General features: G+C 33.7%; 1 protein-coding gene across 2 annotated transcripts in view; it reads left to right on the top strand.

The window, feature by feature from the left end:
• The window catches only part of LOC147063418 (tRNA dimethylallyltransferase), a 577495-nt gene that overhangs the window by 534381 nt on the left and 17168 nt on the right, over positions 1 to 25946 (top strand). For both annotated transcript variants that reach the window (XM_085959874.1, XM_085959875.1), the window contains exon 5: positions 12660 to 12775. In XM_085959874.1, the coding sequence (XP_085816000.1) occupies positions 12660 to 12775 (116 nt within the window). The remainder of the gene's footprint in view (positions 1 to 12659; positions 12776 to 25946) is intronic.

Genomic DNA, 25946 nt, shown 5'->3' with positions numbered 1-25946 from the left:
GTTCGAATCCTGGGTCTGGCAAATACATATATTGTTTTTCAATTTGTGTGTGAGTCAGGGTATGGAGCTAATAGGTTGAGCAAGTGGCTGACATCCATTTTTTCGTAAAAAAAAAACAAAATCTGTTAATACAAACCTCTACTCTGTGGAGGCCCATATGATCCTATTAGGATCGGACATGGTCAACAATGACAACTACTCACTGAAACGATGAAATTTCAAAAGCTCACTGACGATATAAAATTGAACGATGAGTTTAAATTATGTATTTTCCTAAAAAAAATATACACGTAACATACACTCAAAATATGTCATCATATTCCAGTCAAATATTCCATTTAAAATTTTACAACTTCACCACAACATTATATAAATAGTCGCCTAGTATGGAGTCTTCCCCACTGATACAGACGTATACTCAAAATTCCTTATTGATTGACATGGTACCTAATGTTGACTTCCTCAAACGATTGTGGCGATAAGTTATTCGTGGTATTACAACTAGAAAACTACACTAGGTAGGTACTTTAATAGACAACAAAATTATAGTATTATCCATGTGAAGATCGACTGTAGTTATTATGAAGAAATATTTCGTGGCTTAAGTACAGTCGTAATTGGTAGAAGTGCAGTTCTACCAAACTGTTTCGGGCAGCAGTCAATATAGTGAAGATCACCGCAATAGGGAATAATATAAAAAGAATGCGTTTATACTTGTGATAATACATTAAAAAAAATATTAATACTATCGACCGAGGGAGGGTACTTGATGAAATTTGAATTTAATTTCTAATGGATATAAATTTGTACTATTCCATTTGAGTCATTTTTTGTCATGTTTAGGTAAGTAGTATGCGCACTCACCTGTGTTAACCTACTTTATTTTATCAATTTATTATATACGTTAAAATTAACTGTATTCGTTGTCAGTGTGTTTTTACCATTGGTGTGCGCGTAGTGCTTGAAGATGCTGAAAGGTGAAACCCGGGTCGCAAAAAACGACTCAAATGGACTAGTTCAAAAATTAAATTTATTAGAAATTAAAAACATTTATATTTCATTTTACCACGCTTTCTACACCACTGGAATAATGTTGATATTAACCCAATATGGCCAATATATTAGTTTTGAATGTCTGTGACCCCATTAAATAAACTTCCTGTCTGAATGATCGTCTGGAAAAAATCAATTCAATACTTTATTTATTATCATTTTAAAATATTTAAATCGTAAAATTTTGCATATAGGCAATCAACGTATGATAATATTCATAATCCTTTTCATTATCCAAAGGATATCTGCTTTTTTCTTTTAATATTTTTACAATGACAATAAATAAACATGTGCCTGATTGTTTGGTGATAATAGATGTGAATATAATACGAAACCAGGGAACACTGAATAAACGGGAACGAAAATACATAACGGGTATGGAGTAACAGGCAACCGATCTCGAGTGTGGAAGAATATGGGATAAACTGAAACACGTGTCAAGAATACGTCATTTTTAACTTGTCATTCGTTCTGACAACCGCTCTCGGTGTATCCACTGACGCTCATTCAATATTGATGTATTTGAAGATTGCAACATACACTATTGCATGTTTATAATGTGTGTTTCATTTGGTAGGACACTTACGCGTTCAAAACCCTGCTTCATAACGTAGTGTATTTGGGGTATAGCCTATCTGAATTATATTTATTAATCTGTTCTGTGTACGAAACATATGTATCAATAAATACTTTTGATATGCTGCGTGCCTTTATATTTTATTTCCGTGACGCTTAAGTATTTGAAATATGTATGTACTGATAAAAAACACATTAATAACAGAAAATCGTTTTATATAACTCGTACAATTCTCATTGATTGCCCGCGATAAACTAGTGGTAATATGTCCGCTTATAAAGTTGTGTGTTTCGGGTTCGTAACCCGGGTCTGTAAAATATTTTTCCCACCCCACAGCATGATCCACATTTTTTTTTTATTACTAGAACATTATAACTATTTCAGTAGATATTAATTATCAGGTGTAAATTAAACTTTCCCAGACACTAAATAGGTAGATACGGGGTATAACATCTATTTTTCGAGACACGGCCCCTGTGCTCCACCGATTATTAGAAACAGATGGTGTTTGAGCGTAGGGTATTCAGAAAGATCATTGTGCCAATCTACGAATGGAGTATGGCAGCGTCGGTTTAATCACGAATTAGACAATATCAGCAATATGCAATAAAGATTCAAATATACATAGAAAGAACGAACAATACAAAGCAAAAGGGACGACGACATACTGTGAGACCACGACTCCGGTGGATTGACAGAGTAGAAATTTAGCTCTAGACTCTTGGTGTGTCCAACTGGCTTTCCATGGTAAGCGGGAGGGGGAACTAGACGCCAGGACAATTGGACGCCGCACTGTCGTAGACACGTAAACAGAACGTAGACGATGAATTTTTAATCAATTTCTATCTACTACTTGGTAGTTTTAATTAATTTTACTCTTAACATAATGTTTTTTTTATTGCGGATTAAGAATTACCGCATTATTATTAGAATATAAAAATAAAAACTCTTTTTTCGTTGAAACTTAAACATATGCACGATTAAACCATCATTTAAGTGTGCACATTTGAATTCTCACCAACTATAAAGCATAAAATAATAATTTAAATACAAATAATAATATTAAATATTTTTTTTAAAAGTACCTATAAGTACCTACATAACGTATATTTAATTTCGAATTGCGTGGCGTCCAGTTGTCCCGGCGCCAAATCGTCCTAGACCCGCGGGAGGAGATAATGGAGACCGGTATTGGGGGCCGGTTGGGACCTACGCCGTGCCAATGATAAATTTCATATTGTGTATTTTTTGTCGAAGGTATCCAGAAACTACTGCAGGTAAAAACAAAACATAGACGTCTAATAGATATTTGGCTATTTTTACTGGTGAATAAATAATGGTATGTCTGGTCGTTGCATCCAGCTGCATGTTAGCATGCAGTTATCGCAGTGGTCAAGGCATGGTATGAAAGAGTTTAGGTGCTTCCCTCGCACGAACACGACAGAAGACGAAGATTATCTGTAAGAAGACTCGTGATATGAACTATTTGAACACCCTAAAATCAGATCACTAGGTATACAATGTTTTGTATTTTTAACGTCTATTATCGAACGAAAATTATTGATCACTTAAAACAACAAACAACTTACAATAACGACGGGTGGGCCCGTTTGATTTCAAATCTGTTTTTGATGAAAATTATTTGTAATGCTCTGAAAGTGTGACGAACTTTTTCTTGGCCCGTTCGAGGATCTTCCGCATTAAAGAAATACAATATTTTATTTTAATAAATTTGGTTATGAACATAGATTGTTCTGGGCATATTATGGGTATCGTCCAGCGCTTCGAAGCATCATATAGAATATATTATAATTCCGTGTAGCTACTGGCTACCCAATATTTAAAACAGTTATGTTACAGCAGCCCTATGTTCAAACTAGTGATATAAAGTCACCCGACGACATGACGTAATTGTGACGTCAGCCAATACACGCTTGAGGCAAGCCGTCCAACGCACACGGCTCACCATTATGCTGAAACACCTATTTGTGTATGGGGACAATGGATAACGCCACTATTTTAGTAGCGTTATATTCTCGAATGCTATTATCACTCCGGTAGTACGTCACAATGATGTCATATGATGTCATGTCGACCGGGCGACTACAACTCGCAAGTTCTAACATAAGGCCCCTGCAGATATACTGACTGAGAATGATGATTACTGAAGTTACAGGCTTTGCCAACAATCTCTTTTCATCTGGAGCAATCGTGCACTGATCTGGTTGCTTCAGCCTTTGTTAGTTCAGCCGTTTTTTAAATTTATTGATAATATCGTTTCGTCTCAGTCATACAACCTCGCGACCTCCTTCCTTCGATACCACCAGTGAAAACAGGTGTGTACTTTCAGGTAAACGATATTTCAATGCGTTAGTATCAATAATTCTTACATCATATTTCGTGACGGGATGAAACTACGTTAATTTAAAAGTACGTACCCAGCTATTAATTTTTAAATACTTCTAATTGCGTTGAGTTAGGCCAGTGTAGGTTGGTACATCACCATATTACTCCACTTTAATACTAATTATTAATTAAATGACGTAAATTGATTTACGCTTTGTTTAATTGAGACTGAATTAATGCGTTGTTCAACTTATACGTCGACGTGATAGTATTTTTAAACTAAACCCTTTTGTTATTTTGTTATTAGACCCTGTCACGCTATGAAATTGTCAACATTACTCATTTACGTTATTACGAATAAGTGAAATAAATATACATCTTATAACTGATATTCAAATATATTTTTAATTACGTAGAAATCACATATAGCAGTGGTCCCCAACCCCCGGTCCGTGGATCAAATGTTACCGGGCCGCCCAAGGAACATTAAATTATTTCCATTTTATTTACTGTGATGTATTTTTCTCGGGTTTGTGCGACTTTCCATGGACGAGAGGTTAACCGGGAGCTGAGAGATTGCAAATGACGGCGGCCTTAAAACTACGTCTCTGCCGGTGTTCTTGATTAAAGGCATGGCGGAATACACTGAGATTGCCACCACAGCACTTAAAATCTCTATTGCCATTTCCGACATCCTATCGGTGTGAAGCGGGGTTTTCTGCAATGACAGCAACCGAAAACAAAACAACGGAATAAACTGGACATAAGCAACACATTTCGGGTGTCATTGTCTCGTATTACACCCAGGTGGAACCGTCTCATCGCAAAGAAACAAGCTGAGGGTTATCATTGATTTAGTGTTGTAGTGAGTTAAAATGTTAAATCACTTTATATTAATTTTTTGGTGTAACTGTATTTTATTTTGAAGGCATGTTTAAATACAATTAAATCAAAACAATCTAAAATATAAACAACGCCCCCCCTCAGCGGCCCGCGGTAAAATTATCAAACGTTGACCGGTCCGCGGCGATAAAAAGGTTGGGGACCACTGACATATAACGTATAGGTTAACTTAGGCTTATAGGTAAAGAAATATTATGCTTTTACTGTAAGTAGGTACTTCATTATTATTTATTACATCTTACAAAGGAATACATCTAGATACTTCTAGTAAAAATAAAATTATAGTGTTTATGATTTAAAAATATTTGCATTTTGATGTGAGTCGTGATTATTACAATGTTACGTAAACAGAAATAATTAAATTACTTTTTTAAGTTTTGTCTTTATTTTATCTGTTTAATGAACTATGTTTTCTTTTATTCAATGAATAATTCTCAAGATTTGAGAATATAACATTCTATATTATATTATTGAACATACATCATTTGAAAATATCTCATGCATATACTCACTAGACATGATCTTTTTTAGATAGATGCCTAGTGGTTATGCATGCGATCTTTTCAAATTAGGTATGTATATTCAATATACTTATAGAATCTTTCATTCTCAAATTTTGTGAATTATTCGTCGAATAAAAGGAATAGTTTATCAAATTATTAGCAAGTCTAAGTACTTACTTTATAAAAACTAAAATATTAGAGTCATCCGTGACGTTGATATTTAATTAAGGCATTTAACTGATAGGTACCTACCTTGATTTAATATACAAAAACCGATAGCCAACATTGTAACGTAATTTGATAAGCATCTCATGTAAGAACTACTAGCTAAAATTGTTATTATTAAGTAGGATGCCCTTATTTATTATTAAGTAGGAATTAAAAAGATTTTTTTTTCTAGTGGATATATGCATGGGATCTTTTCAAATTATATATGTTTTAGCTGTTTGTTCCGTTGTAACTTAAAAACTATTACAGACTACGTCGGTGTTTCCAAATTAGTAGAGTTACAAAATAATAATACATTTTTAAAATAACGCATTTTGGTAACAATTCATCGTGGATGATGATACGAATAGTTAAAGTGGTTAGGTAGCAAAGATAGAGTGAGCGGGTGAGGTGCGTTCTACAGCGCGCGCCCACAAGGACCTCGGGCCGTTGCGTTCTTATGTATGTATGCACCACCTGTATCGGCTACCACATTGCCTATTATGGAAGAGTCAACAGGCGAGCGTAGATTAATCATTCATAATACAATTGAATCGGTGAGGTGACGTGTTACTAATAGAGAGGTGTGCGCCTAGATCTAACCATTGTCTCTCTCATTGATTTCATAGATAATCTTCATGATTTATATCAGTCTACTTGTTCTTACCGTATACCACACGGACGCAGTCGTGGGTGATCCGCTAGTTTTATATAAATACGTCAATAGACAATAGAGAGGAAATGGCTGGACGATTTTAAGGAAGATTCTTTAACGTCTTTATCCTTAAGTACCTGCATATCCAAGATATCCTCTCGGCGACCTCGACGTCATTCGTAAGACATATGATCAAACTCCTAGGTCATTTTTCTTTGGAGCTACCCCAATCATTGGAGGTCGCGACTCTCAACAGTAATGAATGACTACTCCGGAGAATAAATGCAATCAAGAACCTGCTCGTAGCAATCAGGGTTTCATAATACAAATTTCATTCTTCAACTTCACCTACATTGCAATTAGGGTGTGTATTGCAATTCGCGTTAATGTTTTTTTTCCGGATTGTCCGCTTACATAATGCTATGCTTTGTATTGTACCAAATGTATTTGATGTACATGTCCACTTCAATATTGAGATCTTCTATATTCATATAAATCGATACGTACCTACGCATTTATCAATAAAATAAAATAAATAATACTTAATTTTTTCTACACTTTCGTACCTTATTTTCTATATGGCAATAAATAATATTTCCAATAGACAATAATTATAAAGTCATAAATAATACGGCCTTTTAATCAGTAGATACTACAGCGCCCTGCTTAAAATTCATATCCATACATGGTATAAATGTGTTTTTAAACGATTATCTGTAATTTGTATGAACTTATCAAAATGTTTCTTAATCACACGTGTATAATCGATTGTTAGACTATGAAAAACGCCGTCTACTCTTGGACATTTACATAAATGGTACCCATTTTGTTTCAAATAATTGTACACCGCGCACGTTTAGATTTCGTTTACAATTGAAACGAGTATTTCCTGTATTACAAAAAAAACATTTTTAGGCTGCGCGCACACACAACTACTAACCACCACCACCGATAGTAAGCACGTTCCATGCACTGCAATTCCCATTCGGTTTGTATCTATCGTACTGCGCCTCGTCGCTTTATTAAAATATTCTATATCCAATGATCCCTGCATCGGGACCTCATCTCATGACTGAAAATTGTGACTCATAATATTTGGTCGTCAAGCGACAGGGCGCAGCAACTCATTTATAGTTATAATAGCTATAGGCCAGCTGTTCATTGCTTGACTTATGTGAGTCTGGATAGGGGGATGTACCCTGAAGTCAGAGGGACTGTCTAGATTTTATCCACCCCTCCTCTCCCAACTCCGTAAAACCAATTATAAACTAAGTACTATTTTTCTATGTGCGAGCATGTTATGGACCAAGAATAATGGTCACTCCAAGAAGATGCCTTCATTAAGCAGTGTATGACAACGGCTAAAGTGACTATGACCATCCCTTCATCATTGTCTATATCTCATATCCAGTTCTCTTTATCTTAAATTATTCTCTCATCTTAAATCGTATCAACTGCTCACTGAGTACTGACCGCTCATACATTCCTCATGTTCACATGCCTATGATACTCCGCGCTTTGTATATATCAAATATTACCTGACTTATAGATGTAACCACTGGTAGGTATGCTCTGTAGGCGCGAGCACTTAGATACAATGCACGTCTACACGACCACTAACCACAGTCACCGATGCTAACCACTCGCAGCAAACTGCATTTTCCATACAGTTTTATTGGATGCCCACACACGCTGCGTAGCGTGCGTCAGCCAGTTGCAACACGCTATAAAGTTCAGAGTGCCCTAAAATAACCGTTGCGAGGACCTCTCGCAGCCCTCTTATTGACTTACCGTGCCACATCGCTTCCACGGTCCATCCGTGCAAACTACCGCGTACATCCACCATGCTCAAGCTGCCCTTGATTTAATTATATCGATTAATCACCTGGCCTCTACTGAGAGGGCCAAGAGGTTTTTTCCCTCTGATTACGAACCTGCCTGGTGCAACTTTGAAACCGTAGGCAAAATGCTGCCATATTAGTAAAATGGTGGCTAAAAAGAATTTTTGGTTACTAGGTAGGTACCTTACTAACATACTAGGTACAGAATGTTTATTCTGAAATGAAATAAATATGGTAAAATTCTATACAAAAAAGGTATCTTGCGTATTTTTTTATAAATTTAACGGTTTTTAATCATAAAATTAGAAATTTATTTTAGCATTTTTTAGGATTTTATTTCAGTCGGTTATTTTTCTTCCATTGCTAAAATAAAGCAAAACAATCTTGTGTTATTTATTATCTGTTTAACCTTTTATTAGAATCATTTGTAAAAAATACCAAATTACGATCTTAACCACAGAAAAGAAAAATAACCTTGTTCAACCTTAACCTTGTTTAATCGCATTGTCATTCCCCTTCCAAAAAAATGTCTCCCGTCATTTTCAGGCCATGCTAAGTTTATATCGGTTGACGACCAGACTGTGGTTTCAATGCTCTACCTACTACAAGTAGTTGTGAACTGTCGCAACCGTACTTGATCATCGTGTGCGCGTGGCCTTAATCTGTTAAATAGTTTTCTTTTAATCTAACAGATCTTGTAATTCAATTGTTTTTACACCACAGAGTTGACACGTTGAAACAAAGGGTTGGGATTTAGTTTTCATGCTTTTTTTGTAACATTGTCCATTGTACAAAATGTACGTAAGTAATGTAAATGCTAGGACCGAAATACCATATATTATAGGTACCTGTGGTCAGATATGCATATATTCATTTCCACAATTTTTGATGACTGCTTACATATTATTAAGACTATGAATGGAAATATACATAATCCACACCGTTATTAGAATACAAATTATCGTACCGAACCAGATTTGGTAATTACGAGTAAAAGGCAAATGTCCTAAGGACCTAAGGAGTACAAATTACATACAAATAGAAATGAATTAGTCGCAGTACTTATGTTATACGTATTTTCACAATCTGGGGTTTTAAAGTGCATAAAAATTTTGTAGAACAACTCCATTACTATATTTTAACACAGGCTGAACCTGTCATAGAATATTATCTAGTAAACAATACATGACACAAAAAATACGTTCTTGCATAAATATGTTGAGAGGAAAAGTTAGTGACACTTGTTTTCATAATACAAATCTTATGAAGAAAATGTTATTTTATAACACAACGCAAACAACTCATCAAAAGTATGCGTCGAAATATCGAATAAATAAAATGGCAATAGTCGTGTTATTATTGTATACCTACTATATATTAAGCTATTTTGTTTTTTGATTCAATTCGAAATTGTATCGCTAAAACATAAATTATTGCACATGCCGAGGCTATTTACAATTAAAATATTACTCCGCGAAACGTTTGTCCAATCGTATCAGATTCATAAATAAGACTCCTCGCTAAATAGCATGATATTGATAACGAAAGATAACGAAAATAAAATAAGGAATCATATTATATTATCGTGTATTTTTACAGCCGTAAGTTTGCAATGGCAATGGAGAGCCTTAATTAATGAAATGCAACTAAATTACCATAGCCGGTATTAGGCGGTGTGCTTCTACATAGTGGAGGTTGTAATGCTTCAAACACATTATCAGCACGTTACGTGCTGTCATAGTAAGCTGCCGCTACGGGGGAAAAAATATAAATTCGCTTTTCTTGGTATTTAAAATATTATCAGACTTGTGCTCTCATCCAGTAGCACATTTGGAACCATTAAATGAACATTGTCAGTTAGCGAAAGCTCACGAAATCGCCAGTACAACAATGAGATCACCTAAGGCGTATCACAATATATTATCATGAACCGCACTTGTCAGTAAACTTTTTTTTCTATTTTCTGCTGCCTACACATTTTCAACTATGTCAAAATCGCGTTTTCTTTGTTTTTAGTGATTCTCTTTGTGAATTTTCCATTAAAGTATTATCTATGTCTGTCTATTATCTATAGTTTGCTGGTTGGGTTCTGTTCAAAATACTATCTATGGATGCAATATCGCAAGTAATTTTAACGCACGCTCACGAAGATAATTTTAAAATTAATTTAAGGTATATACAGGTATAATGAATAATAATTCAAAATACTAATAAATTAGAGTTGGCACTTTCCATAATTGAATTTATAGAGATAACGATCATTCAAAATATTCTGCGGAATGACGAAACCATAGACTAAATTTGTCACCGTGCCAGCATGTGACAGCATGCGACGTGTCATAATGTAAAATCGACGAGGCTTGTATATATCTATCGATAAGCTATTTCCGAGGTGCATATTGTAGTCATTACACTAAATCTGATTTTGATTTTGAACCTCTCATTTTATTATGTTTATAATTTATTATTATATGGCGTGTGGTTATCTATACTAATTTAGTAAATTATGTAAGTATTAGACGATTATCCCGGTTTGGTTCTTCTTATATTATTTTAATTTATTGTCGAAGGTGTATAATATGGCAGACGAATAATTCGGCGCAATATTTTTCGCGGTCAATGTCGCCAAAACGTTTAGGCGCGAAATATTCAAATTGAGAGCCTCCCATAACCGGTTCAGTACACGTCATTCTATATGACAGGCTATCATTATCGTGTGACTACTTCGAACCAGCGACCCGCGGATTTACAGGCGGACTTTCCGCTACCACAGCGGAAATGCTTTGTTTAATTTATATTTTATAATATTTAATTTCAGTTTCTAGAGATATTGGTGAATACCTACTGTAGTTTAGTTGCAAATTATTGATTTACCATATATATGATAAGTTGCCAAATTCACATGATTTCGGACATTTATTAAGGCATTGGCGGCCGTTTATTGGTTAGCGTATTGTTTTGGTTTATAGAGGGTATGATAATTTAGGACAAATAAGGAAATTGGCCACAAATCATTTTTTTGCTATTTTGCAACAAACAAACAAACAAACAAACAAATATAGAATACTGAAATATCATTTTGATTTCCATAGTAACGTACGTATATATTATTAATTTAGTTGCTAGGACCACCCCCTTAGCAACCAATAATAGTGTTTTTACTTTTTACGGATTTCTTCCGAAATAACTTTTCATACAAAACAGAATTAACTGAAAATGAATTCAATTCTACTTAAAGATGGCTAAACGTATTAAAAGAATGCATTGGCATCGTGTTCTGATATATTATAAAAGTTTCAAATGTCTAGTTAGTCGGGAAGTTAGTTAAAAATCGATTGCAAGATTTGTACTGGATAAACAACCACCGGACAAACAAGAATATGAGCTAAGAAAAATGTGGTAATATTAAGCATTAAACACTTACAATAACACATTTTAATATATCACCAAACAAATAATTATGATAAATCAATAATACATTTGATTATTAATTCGTTGTCCCGTTCTCTACAAATATTTTTTCAATAATTATATTTTTAAGATGTACCAAATTCATTATCAATATAGTCAATATCAGTAGATAATATTGTCGTTACCATAGAGATATTAAATAAAAAGAGGGGCAAGGAATCGACTTTCTCATACAACTGAATGAAGCAGGCCAACAATAACCGACAACTTACGAGGAATAGCGACGCGATAAAAAAAAATCAGGGCACCACGGAGGATTTACTTTGGTCATTATAACGTACCCATATAATATAATGTTAACGTGAAATTTTGGCACAAATTGATTACCAGCTCGCCTCACCATACTTTTTCAACATACTTTCATATAACCTGCCGCCCCTAGGTCGTAACTGATAAACCGAGACATGGAACTTGACAGATATCCTACTTTAATTCATACTACATGCTGTGGGCAATTTTTTTTGACGCAGATAACTCTATCGATTCATCAGAGGATTTAAGACGGTTCAAACCAGTCACACAATTACTAAAGTATACCAAAATATACCCATTTCTCACAAATTGAGTATGTACCTACCTATAATATTATCATATATATCACTGTCATCCTCAATAAATTATTAATCTGTTTAAATGATGTGATTTCTGGCGTTTATTGTATTGTTTATCGTGAGGGTCTCAAAGTCAGTCAGTGCGATCGGCCTCCACATTCCTAAGCCCGCCACTGCCACAAATGTGACCAGTAAAACCTTATAGGTTCCGTAAATAATCTTCAATTATACCGTGTATAGTCATACCACGAATAATAATGAAAATAAATATACGTTTTTTATTTATGTATGTAATGTTGCGATTCTATTCTTTGCTTTCCTAAAACGCATTTTTTCTCTAAATTATTACCATACCAGTGACATTGTGTTCAAAGTCTAACGATTCTTCTCAAAGGGTCAACATACTATTATTGCCTATTCGGGAATAAAAAACGCAGTGATTCATTTGATGATATTGCGAAATCTTCCATGTTCTTTTTTTGAATATTTTGTTATTTATTATTATTATGTTGGCAGCGTAATAAAAATGTCTTTTGAATATAATTTTTTCAGGATGTCCACGACAAGCGGCTAACAGATCGCATCGATTCAATGCTCGAGGAGGGACTTGTAAAGGAACTAACTGACTTTCATGACATATACAACAAGCAGAGGATTATCGACGGACAGTGAGTATTTATTTATTTATAGGCATAGATGACGGAAACGGACGTACATTCATAGAGAAACGAAGAGATAAATTGGCAATGTTGGTAGTACGTATATTTTTTATTAGACGATGGTACCTTTTGCCAGTATGACAAAATGAATTATTTAGCAGACACCATTAATAATCACAATGTATTCTGTTAAAAACTGTTTTATCTACGCAAAATTAATTTATTTAAATGCTTATACAATACAATTAGCTCTGTATTCCGATACATATCGATATAGATATATAGTTTTTAATCGTTTGTTCAACTTAATATGTCCATACCAGTGGTAGAAAAACTGTTGATGCGTACCTAGGTTTTTATCGCCTATCGCGACTCGCGAAATCCTACAAAAGTGAAATAGTCAAAATAACTGCCGATTTAAAACATCTCAATATCTCACATGGTTTCTTTTTCGCTCAAATAGGTACCTACCTAACTGAAAAGGCAATATGTTTTAACGAATAAGATACTGTTTAAGAGTGTTATAATAATAAAAAACAATGTTTTTTTGTTGTTAATGAATGTTTTATGATATTTAATTAATGAAGAAAGTCGTTATTCTATTGAAATCGAGCTTTTATATACCTACTAAAATATATAATAACACTTTTGTTTTAAGTCCGCACTGGAGTAAAAGCATCAATATCAATAAATACAACCGCAAATAATTGTACATACATACGTATGTAAGTAACCAAAGCGACACGTCAACATAATATAACCATTTTTTATTAACTACTATCCTACCGTAGATTTATGTTTTAATATAAAATATAACCTCCTTATACGAAAAAGCAAGTAGATGCTTTTCTTAAAAGACTCACCTCGATAAATCGTAACGCTGAAGTATTACACGAAAGCACATAATACGTATCACGTTTTGTGTTATATCTAATCTAAGTGTATCTACTTTACTATCGATATATACTTACTCGTATTTTTGGTGCAATCACGAGGTTTCGTAACCGTCCCTACGGAATGTTTGCTTCGCCAAAGTCACACACTTTGCCTCTAGACCACCGGCATCTTATAGTCTAAGACCAGCATAGTTGGGTACACTGTTATAAGGTTATAACATATTATTAGATATAAGACATGAATCAATAAGTAAATTTATGACTTACCGCATTTCACAGTATTATGTTAAGTATATTATATTGTTAAATATTATAGTCGCAAGGGATGTTTTATATAAATAAATAAGGGATACCTGTGGATTAAGTACTGATTAGACTAGATAAAGATTTATTGTGTAAATTTAATTACCATCTATATTCACATAATGTTGTAGTGTAGTAAGATGAATTGTAATATTCACATAATAAAATCGATAGTTTATGATGTTTTTGTAGAACGTCTGGTGTTTAGGGAACCTACATATTCTCCCATTGACCCTTCTCCGTAGGAAGATCGCAAGCGCCTACAATAAATCCATATTCAGTATACAGAGCATGTAGCCAATATAAGGGGAAGACTTTTGTTTCATACGCCACACCGATAAGTTATGTTAAATACCTGATTTTATAATTAATTGTCATATAATTGAATTGGATTTTAATATGATAAAATCGTTACTTACAAATCTTGGATAATTATAGCGGCATTATATTAACGCAAACGATGTTATTTATATTTGCGCAGACGCAAACCAGTGTATCGTAATAATAAAATAAAACATATTGTACTATCTGCATGATTTTTTTTAAAATATTCTAACGTTTTGGAAGCCCTACCAAACGTTGTAAGTATCTAGTGAAAGTTAGTATTACTCTCACCAGTATGCTATATTAGTTCACTGTGTTTTAGTCATATTATTATAAATACCATAACACAGGTGACGGCAACCTTGTGGCCACGAAGGGCGCAATACAAATTTTGAACATAGCCAGGGGCGTATATATACGTACTTTTCTTTAAAGCTGATAACTTTTAAAAATTCCAATAGAACTTGAAATCCTGGTTTAATCCCGAAAATCACAGAAATGTCCGTTATTAATAAAATAAAGTTCAATAAATTAAACATCATATTAATCAATCAATTAATATTAATGAGTAGATACATACATATCGACATAACTCAACATACAAAATATATAACTAATATTTCAAGCTATATCTAAAATATAAATACTAAAAAGGTTAATCAATAAACCAAGATTCAAATTTTCAACATTATTAGTATTTTAAAATAGATGTTCTTATATTTAAATATACATACATATCAATATCATAAAATCAATGCGACATTAGGAACTGTAAATTTTCATCTAACTAAACACAATTAAGGGTCTGCGAGTCTCCATCGATATTTCGATTTTAAGCATTTCATGCTAGAAATCTACAGAAACTCGCAAGTCGCAAGAATATGTCGTAGCGTAGCACAGTATCAATATATTTTTAATGCAGATTGTCCTAAATTAGAATAAGTATTCTGCTTCGACTAAATTCCAAAACAGTTTACGGAATGGGACAACTGGACTCCAGACAATTGGACGCCGCACTATCGCAGACACGTATACAGAACGTAAACGAGGTATTTTAATCAGTTTCTATGTACTACTTAGTAGTTTTAATTTATTTTACTCTTAACATAATGTATTCTTTATTGCGGATTGAGAATTACCATGTCTAAGGCTTTATATAACATAAGAAACTTTTTTTTCGTTGGAACTTAAACATATGCACGATTAAATCATTATTTACGTCTGCATATTTACATTCTCACCAACTATTAAATCATAATATAATCATATAAATAATAATATTAAATATTTTTTAAAGTACCTATAAGTACCTAACGTCTATTTATTTTCGAATTCTGCAGCATCCAGTTGTCCGGCGCCAAATCGTCCTAGACCCACCAGTTTATCATTATAATGTGCTTTTAATATACTTAGTATCATTTTGTATATTTACTATTTTCAATAATTCTAGGTCTTCAGTATTACTAATTTCAAAATATGACGAAATCATACGGGGTATATCATTTTCAGTAATAATAAATGGATATATAAAAAATCTCACTACTGGTTCTAATAACACAAATTCCTCAAATGTAGAAGAAAACTCTTCTATGAGAGTATCCATAATCTTTATATATAATGTACAAATAGGGTTTTCTTCTGCCAAATTCTCAATAATATGTTTAAGATTTGGGAAATGTGATATTGAATTTTTTATTAGATGATCTTGAGGGCGCATCAATTATTTCCCGAGGGCGCCGCGTTGCCGATCCCTGCGGTTTACCATATTATATACCTAAGTAAGTCAAGTACCTACCAATCACAAGTATATTAGAGACATTCATCTAATGAAGATAAAGACGTTCAATATTGAAAATAAATTGCTTAGACATAAGGCTAATGGTGCGTATAAAAGAAACAATACCTCACAGATAAACTGTTTCATTATTACTCCATAAGTAAATCAGTGAGTACATTCTTCCCTTCCTCCAATCTTACTTAGATTAACAACATATTGTATCAAGTCTCTTGTTATTAATGATTATGTGCAGAGGTGAATCGAAATTTAAGGGTCAATAATAATTTATATGGATCCGACGATTTTGGGATGCAAGGTATGTGGAGATGTTGACGGATGATGATTATGTGAAGATCTGTAGTGTTGAGAATGCGTGTTGATTTACTGGTTTACACAAGTACAGTGATATAAGTACAGGCGTGACAGTTATACACCATATAATAATAATAAAAGCGAGTGAGATATTTAGCCCGAGGCGTGGTGAAACGGAGTGGCAGTTCCATTCAATCGTGATAGACTATTTTTATCAAATCCCTAACGATTTATAAATCATGCTGACATAATATCCCATGAATTTCGCTCAATTAATTTTATTGAGTATTGGCTGACTGCGTGATAATAAATATGAATTGATGCTTCTTATTTGTAAGTAGTAACTGGATGCGTGTAAAATTGTATGTCTCATCGAGTAAGCGATAATTGATACCGCTGACGGCCTGTGAAAATGTACATTAAAATAATTGAATAATATTTTTGAGATCGACCTCTATGTCCCGGATTTGTGTGCTGATAAAGCTAGGTTCTCATCGGACTCGTTGCCGCATACAAAGAAACAAATGACAAAGTACTGAAACAAAACTTTCACGTGTATTCAAGTCCATCGCCTAGATTTTTATAATGTTCCCTCATCTATTCTTCTTCTTTTTATCAATTGAATAGTGGCCAACCAAATGGCCGCATAATTAGTATGTTTAATTACTCAAGACTCATCCATGAGAGTGATACACGTTAAAAATAACCTTATTAGTAGATAATATTATAAAGAAGTCAACAATTGAGATTTTTCTGTACGTATAGTGGGACGCAAGAGTCCTGTTTGAAAACTGTTTGTAGAAAAAATGGTAATACTTACTTTAATTAATTTGAACGAAATATTCAATCGAATATCTTCATTTTTTGCGAACAGGTTAATAATAACTAACACTACTATCGTAACTCGCAATTTGACTCGACTATATAATTATGATGTTGTTGTCAACCGTCAGCCTTGCTACGAGCTCGGGGTCTCGCACAGTCTTAAAAAAGGCTCGCACAGTCTGAAACAATAAACATAACAAAAAATAATGTAACATTGTCGTTTATTCTATTTTCAAAGTGACACGAAAACAACGGTAAATTATAATAATGCGTCTGTTTTAATTGTATCGTATTAGGCATTTTCACTAAATACATCATCTCGGCCGAGAAAATTGGGTTGCTTTATTTTCTTCCAGTCATAAACGGAATAATTATGCCGTCTAGACATTAATGTATTAAACGAAACAACAAAAAGAATAATTAGCGAGTTTAAGTACCACTATTTATCATCGTTATTGTTCTTTACGTGAGCTTCGTGTTTTCTTATGATTTTTTTCTCCCTTGCTTAGAGCAAAGTTTATAATTTTTCATTCGGAAGATAATCGACTTAATTCTCCTGTCGAACTTTTGCAATAGGTATCTACGGTGACCATATTTCTTTAGAGCGGAAATAGAATACCTCCCTAAATGTTGATTTTGTAATTGTCCTGGTTTTTCGGCATTGTTGTAAATTGTCATCAAAAAAGTCAATAACTTTTTTTAAATTTACAAATTACTCGTATTTTTCCGTCCACCAGTTTTCCGTACAAATTAATAAGATTTCCACCAGAATCCAGAGCAGAGAGCTTTTTAATGTATTCATATCAATTTTCCGCTCTGCTTTTAAAAAGCTTTACCGTCCAGAATCCAGGTTGACTGGTTTTTTAGCTCCGAAGTTAGTTTAGTTTCCAATTATACTTCTTTACTTCCCTAAAATCTTCTGTCTCCAGATGTCGAAAATTTTCTTGGGTGCAGCAATAATAACGTACAATTTTCAAAATAAATGCCAAAACTGGATACACGATTCTCTTTAAAATGAAGAGCGGAATATCGCCGTAGCTAATGTTTTGCACGTATCTTATTATTTGTAAGTTTTCTTAAGAGCATACTTTAGTGAAACGCCAAATAATTTTCAACTGTAGGTGCGACGAAATTTCGGACTCGCTGGCAATCGGAGAGCGAAAGTCGAACTGTGAACACGTCAATTTGTTTTGTGATGGCGACGGGGGAATTAATTCTTAAATCTTGTAAAGATAACTAAAAACGTTACCCATTTACTTGAAAAAGAAAACATGTCAATGAATATGTTATTATTATTACTAATATAACAATACACATAACATTAAATGGACGCATGTTGACTTTTTATGACAAATTATATTTCGTTCGGCATGCGTCATCTGCACCCGCGACCCGCAATCCGCGCATCGCCTAGTCACGATCGTTATAGACCGTGCCCCAGCTGAAGTATAGCTATCAATGCTTAATAATATGATCTATGAACGTGACTACTCCATGTCCGGTGACTTCGGTCTCTCTGTTTGTCAATATTCCTTGTCGCATTAGTCGGTCATAATATAACACTTTAATTATTATAACTTTCGACAAATGTGTAAAAATGTGTAAGGTACTGCCAGAGCCAGTGTATAATGTACACGTGCATGTATTTACTGGCAGCAATAGTGCGTATTTTAAACTATCGTGACAATAACTGTTTACTCGTCAAAATACTGACTGTCTCTCCAATCTCATTCTTCAAAAGAAATGTTGTCATTTTGTAGTACTATTTGACATGTAGTAAAATCGGTTAACCTCAAAATGAGTATAATTCGTTTTTTTGCCGGCAGGTTCGCCACTATCGTTCTACTGCGCAGGCGCAGATCGTAAAAATCCCTACTAAAAGATTTTTTTTCGGTTAGGTACATGTTCAAACACGCGCGTTGACATGTTCTTACTCCCTACTTCAGTTTTAGTTTGTCAATTTATGGCTACGGCCGTATGTTGTAGCTTAACCACTGGGGAATGCCAAAAGAAATGGCGTATTTTAAAAAAAACACTACCTTATTCTTAGGTCAATAATAATTATTATAAAGCAATCATTATTCGTAGAATGTTTATCACATTTGAATGGTCAAAAACATAGCTTATAATCAGTATCTTTAGAATCATCTTCAAATGTGTTAATCTTGCCCATTTTTTGAATAATAAAATGCCTAACTCTTGTCAAATTTGGGATCACAGAGATTATCAATATACTTTTTTATCGTAAATATTTCACTAAGTATAATAATGTCGATATAAATTATACTGATGATTTTATAAATGCGTTTAAAAATTAATAAATGTAAAAAATCTTAACACCACTGCACATTTATGTACTGAAATATGACTATATTCTAAAACATTAGAGTGAGAGGTTTAAAAGAATACTATTTTATGTAGATATTAAAAATACTTTATGCAGTCATCAAATATTTTAAATAAATATAAAGGATAATAAGGCTTCAAAATTACATAAATAGATTATCTACAACGTTTAAGGAATGTCCAGGATCATGCTTTGAAAATAGAATAAAAGCTCCATTTCCACGCTGAGCACGTCCGCCCTTAAATGTGTTGCAGTGTATAAGAACACCTATTCAGGTGCGGCGGAACACTGACATTTCGCGGAACATAGTTTGGGAAACCCTGAGTTAGACTAATGTGTATATTTCGGTCATACACCATATATTTTGGGAGACAATCAAAACCGCAATGGGCTATTTTAAATAAGCTTTTGATGCATATTTAGCCATGAAGATTATAAAAGGTCATAGGTATATTAAATATGATTCGGATTTTATTCCAGCACTGTATATTTTACTCACATCTAAATAAATAAATAGAATCCATCTATTACTCACGGTTGACTGCATATTTGAATATGAGCAGTTACAAGACACATTCCTACCCACCTTTCTACGGATGCCCGACTTGCACGTCATTTTGAGGTTATGTCTACTGCAATTGTACGAAATCGCTATTCTAATGATGCGGTTCCCGCGGAATTGATTGCTATAGTAATCTAGCCATACACAGAAAGATTGATTTTACAAAGAAAGCTTCTTTTAAAAACATCGCTGATTACATTTTTTGTATGTAGAGTTGGGTATTTGCCGAGAAACTCTCAATCTCGAGATTCGGGATTTCAAGAAATTATGAAATTTTGAATTCTCGAGATTCGGGATTTCCAAAAAAGAATTCTCGAGATATCGGGAAATTAAAAAAAAACCGTAAAAATCCTAAAATCAGTGTAAAAACAGACAAATTCCAAAAAAATATGATTTTTTTATTTATGTAAGAAGACAAACAAAGTAGAAGTAGGAAAACAAAAATAATTCAAAACATTCCTTATTAAAATGGAATTTCAAAAAACACAGACTGTCAATCGCTGCATGGGACAATCGTGTACGCTTTTGAGACACAAAATTCCCTGATATTGCAAAAAATTGCGCTTATTTTAAGTCGCGTTAATTGCGTTAAATGCCTCGATCAGTCTTTGAACGTTTTGTGTTTTCTGTCCACTTTTTTCATATAGAAAATCGTTTTTTCAATTAATATTTGATAATAAAGAAATCCCGAATCCCGAGAAAAGATTCTCGAGATCCGGGATTTCCTGAAATGTTAAAAATTTCAATTCTCGAGATTCGGGATGGAAAATCTCGAAAATTTCTCGAGAATTCCCGTCGGGAAATTCCCGAAACCCAACTTTGTATGTTTAATGTCCTCCGTAGAATATGGGGTTTGTTGGGCACACGGACGAGTTTTTATGTGAGAGCCGGCTTACGTGTGAACAGTTATTATCGCGATACACACTATTGGTGCTGGTTAACCCTTGCCGTGTACAGGCGCCATTAGTATACTATGTATTTAGTTAAATACAGCCTCACATCTCAAGTAAGTATGTAGTAGATATCCATTATCACGCAGGGTATTCTCATCCAGTTGTAATGAAAATCCGTTGCACTGCAGTTCATCACATAGTTGAATTTCTACATTATTTGACATCTCATCATTCTTTTTGAAATAAAATATGAAGAGTGAAGAAAGAATCTCTCGCTGGTTTTGTCCGATCATTTTACTTAATAAGTAATAATTCTTCTTCATAGATATGTCGTGCACTATATTTTACAATCATCTGCGCTATTTTATAAGTTAGATACGATTGCATCATCGAAATATCCAAGGATTTCAGCAGCGCCCCCCAAATGCTATTTTAAATATAAAAATGCCCTCCAGTTTTTAAAACGCCCATAGGGGGGGGGGGGGGGGCACTACGCCCCGTTAAGAAACACTGCTTTACATCAAAGCAGAGAGTCACTTTCAACAGCCAGGATGAATAGAGCGAAACATAAAACAATGATATCCAACATTCGTTTACTCGCTTAGAAGACGGCGCATATGGAAGAAATAGAGATAAGTACTTAGGTACATATTTCTACACTCAATATATTAGGCACACCACTTTTCTGTCATTACTTATTTACACAGTGTAAGTGTGTATAATCTGAATGATCAAGCCAGATTAATTAATATTTACTGTTAACTTTATTAAGTACATAATCACTCGTTTAATGTTTGTAATCTGTCATCGGACTTTTGGAAACATCTGTAAGTTTGCGTGTTTGTTTAGGCGCGCCTACTAAGATGTCGTCGCCGGTTTATTCATTATTCGGGCAGAGTGATGGCCTTCCCGGAAGTCGCCGCCGTGTTTCCCGCCATCCGCTCGAGGATGTTTCAAAAATGGAACGAGATCGGCCATATTGAATAAATTTAAATCCCGACAATATCCCTGTGTAGTATTTTGATCGCGCGTATGATAGTTTCTTAGGACATTTTTCTGTAATTCTTCTCATTCAACGAAAACAAATAAGTATGACTGAAAAAGTGTGCACTATTTTTATCGAATCGCCCATATATTAACGCCTAAACTATTATGTTTTGGGGTGGCAGGATTTAATTATTTTTTTAAAACAAACCAACCCTATATTCTGCAATCTGTTTCTTTATTTAAGAATACGCATTACAGATGGTGTTGATTAGTTTTTTTATAATTCACTAAGCCCTGTGTCCAGCGCCCAAAATGGAAAAGTTTACGAACCTGAGCGTACGACAGTTTTCTAAAGATATTTACATAATTATCAAATTTCATGTAGGTATATTTCATAAAAATAAGTGTGTTATATTTTCTATTATATGGCCTATCTCTACGGTCAAATTATTTTATCCACGACACAGAGCGATAATTTTACCGATTTCACGAACATGAACGGCGCTCCGGTCCATTTCGAGCCCTGCCTGTGTCACCAAACGAATAATCGATAAAAATATTCTTTTATTTATAAAATATCTAAAATTATGAATGGTTTAATTGCATAATTTTAGATATTTTATAGATAAATGAATATTATCTACCATGGCCTTGGACTAGGCAGGGTTTAATTGAATTTGAAAAACTAACAAACACTATCTACAGTCTACACATTGCAGTCATAGTTTAATGAAAACAAATACGTATGACTGAAAAAGTTTTAATGTGTACTATTAAGGTGTTTATATCGGATTTTTAAAAACTGTACTGTAAAAGCTGAGAATTTAAATTGTGATAATTTTGAATATAGGCAAGAAAAATATAATATTGATCAGGTAAAATCATTTTGATACAGGTATTAAACTAAAACTATTTACACTGATAGTAAACCCAGGGCGGAAGGATGATGGGACGAAAATAACAATCGTAGCATATAAATATGTGTCCTCGCGCACATACTCCAATCAGGCTTCGCATTTTCCAAGAACCGGCCATGTCAACCACAATAAGAAAATTGTTTCTATTGGGAAAAAATGTATGGATTTTTGGATAGCCTAAGAAAACTCTGTCCAAATTGTAATCCGTACAAGCATAATATGTTATATGTAGAATAATTTTTATTGTCTCTGAGCCACCCATTATTCTTGATATTGTACGTATACAACTGTATTCTTATAATATTTGCGTACCTAAAATAACTACAGGTGACAATTATTGAATCACATATTCAGTTATTTCGTGAACCAATTCCAGCGGGTCTATTCTGTACAAAAGGCTGCTTTCGTCCGCTAAAACCGCTAACTAGGGTACGTTTGTATCAAATTATTAACACGTATTGTAACAGTTACAATTAGCTGGTATTAATTGTTGCAATAAATGCTATATTTTAACGGCATGCCTCTGCCTGTGCTAAAATTTAGAGCATGAGCGATAGAGAGAGAGAGACAGTTTCGACTGATTAACTGATCACAATACAATTACAATTATAATATTTCAATATAAAATGTATGTAATAAATACTAACACATTATCACGTTAGCGGTCGATAGTCGCCTTTTGTATAGAATAGACCCGCAGAGATACTAAGATTACTAAGCAGAAGCACCGTAGATATGAATCCCTCCGCTGCAAAGATGCTATTAAAGTCGGAGAGCTTTAGTTCTTGGTGTACGCGACAGGAAATCCATAATTGGCTACACCTTCCACGTGCTGGGCGCAAAATTAGGATTATTAACTAGCCTACTGCTAACATGCAACTACTTTTTGATGAAGATTTACGACTCAGTTCTTCAAATGTCACGTTCTCATCAGCTTGCTTCAAAAATAGAGACGGTGACGTATCTCTATCAACCTTCGTACTCTTAATAGGTCAAGGAGTTATTCAAATCTTCAACCGAAATTCCAGGAATTATTAATTAAACAACTTTAAAATAAATTAGTGATTCAATTCGCAACGTCCAGTCTGCGTGTATGTTTGTGTACAATGTGGATTTTGTAGACAGAATTAAATTTAATATCCGTATAGTAAACTTAGTAGATCCAGTCGTCGTGGTAGTAGGGACGTCATATCGAAAGAAAGGATTGACACTAAAGTATCGGTCAAAAGGTATGGCTACAAGCAAGTATCTGTCATTATCGTCATCGAAAGAAAGTGTCGATATTTTTTGACGGGAGGCCTTACACACCGGCTAATTTTCTACAAGTACCTACGTTTCTTGAGTGGTTATGTTATGGGGCCTTTTAATGTTATGCTTCGATCGATATTTTATACTCAATTTCTGAGAAGTATGCATCTTTTTAAGATTTTGGTATAGGTACTTTATCAATTATCGTATGACTAGTCTAAACCGCTTCGGGGTCCAATTTTAAATATTCTAAAGAATATATTCTGCGTCAAAGAAAATCATTAAAAATCATCAAAATCGCAGCACTTTGGACCCATATTCCGTAAAGCATAATAAAAATTATACTACTTTACATTGTAGTAGTAAATAATCACGTTATGTGTAACATTGATGAGGTGAAGAAAAAATCTAAAATTAATGAATACAGGGTTCGTGCCATTTTATATAACTGTTTAAAAGTAATGTATGTATGAAAAAGCAAGGGTGTGATTCATAATAAATTAATTGAAAAAGTATCAAGAGAATAATAATTCAAGTCTCCTTAAAAACTTAATAACAAAAGAGCCGCACGCCCCGATTTCCCGACCCCTGCACTAGTACAAACCTACATTAATTATACCATTTTCCACCTGTCGTGAACGGAATTGTGTTGCCTGAGGTCAGCTCGCAAAACTTCAATTTTAATCATTTTGGTTACTTCACATTAGGGTTAAATTGGCAAGATTTTTCAAATCGCAATCTTACAGAGTCCCTTGAATTTATTTTTAATTTAATTTTTTTAGCAAACTATTGTAACATAATACGTAACAAAACGCGAAGGTACGTCTTAACTGGTCGCCATAAGAGCAGGTGTGGAGTTTTGTATAGATTTAATTTAATATACTTTCATACTTTTTATCCTCATTCTTTTTATTTGGTCTAGTCCTAGTCTATCTGTCTAGTGTCTATCTATATAATTGACTTAACCTATTATTGTAATTTAAATATGCACATATAGTGACAGAATTATGAACTTTACAATTCACTGAAAAACTACTTATTGAAAATAAAAATAGAACAAGAAACAGTTTTTAATTGAATGCACAGTATTTATTGTGAATTTAGTGGCAAAATTGTACTGATAATTTACATTTTAAATAATCATTACCTACATTCTACGTATGTTGCCAATTATGTATAGAGAAACTTACAATAAAAAAAACACTGTTATCATTCAATAAACTTTTTTGAAGTTATTCTTCCTTTGGCGCGTTTGGGAAAACAGATCAGAGTGTATTTTTCGCGTGTGACCGGCCGCGATGTAACACATAATTTTTATAATTTGTATTGTATTCGGGTTGCGTAATAATTTTTCGTTGTGTGATTCAAATTTGTTTCTGTTAGCTTTCCTAATAATAATTACGGAATGATGCAATTAAATAATTTTAAACCAGCGGCGTTCCAATTATCACCGTTTTTTCTATATGTATATTTTGACAAGATAATTAAAATAGTAATATTAAATAATATTAATAAATACGGAATGAAGCTACAACATAATTTTAAACCAGCGGCACTCCATTTCAACTTCCTACCAATAAGAAAAACAAATAATTTGGATAGTTCGATGAACCAAAGAAACAGTTTTATTTCTTTTGTGAACCTGATTCTAAATCAAAACACCAGAGCTAGTCGAAGAAGAAGAATCTAGGATATCACAAGTTTTGTTTTTGTTTTGTTACGCCAAAGAAGTATAACTTCTAACGCGCGTACATAAGTATACACACCGATTTTTATTCAACGAATAAGG

The sequence above is a fragment of the Rhyacophila brunnea genome, unplaced genomic scaffold, assembly GCF_057557595.1.
Source record: "Rhyacophila brunnea isolate RB1 unplaced genomic scaffold, BYU_Rbru_1.0 scaffold_9, whole genome shotgun sequence".
NCBI lineage: Eukaryota > Metazoa > Arthropoda > Insecta > Trichoptera > Rhyacophilidae > Rhyacophila > Rhyacophila brunnea.
The sequence above is the reverse complement of the archived record's forward strand: the minus strand, read 5'-3'. Positions and strand labels throughout refer to the sequence as shown.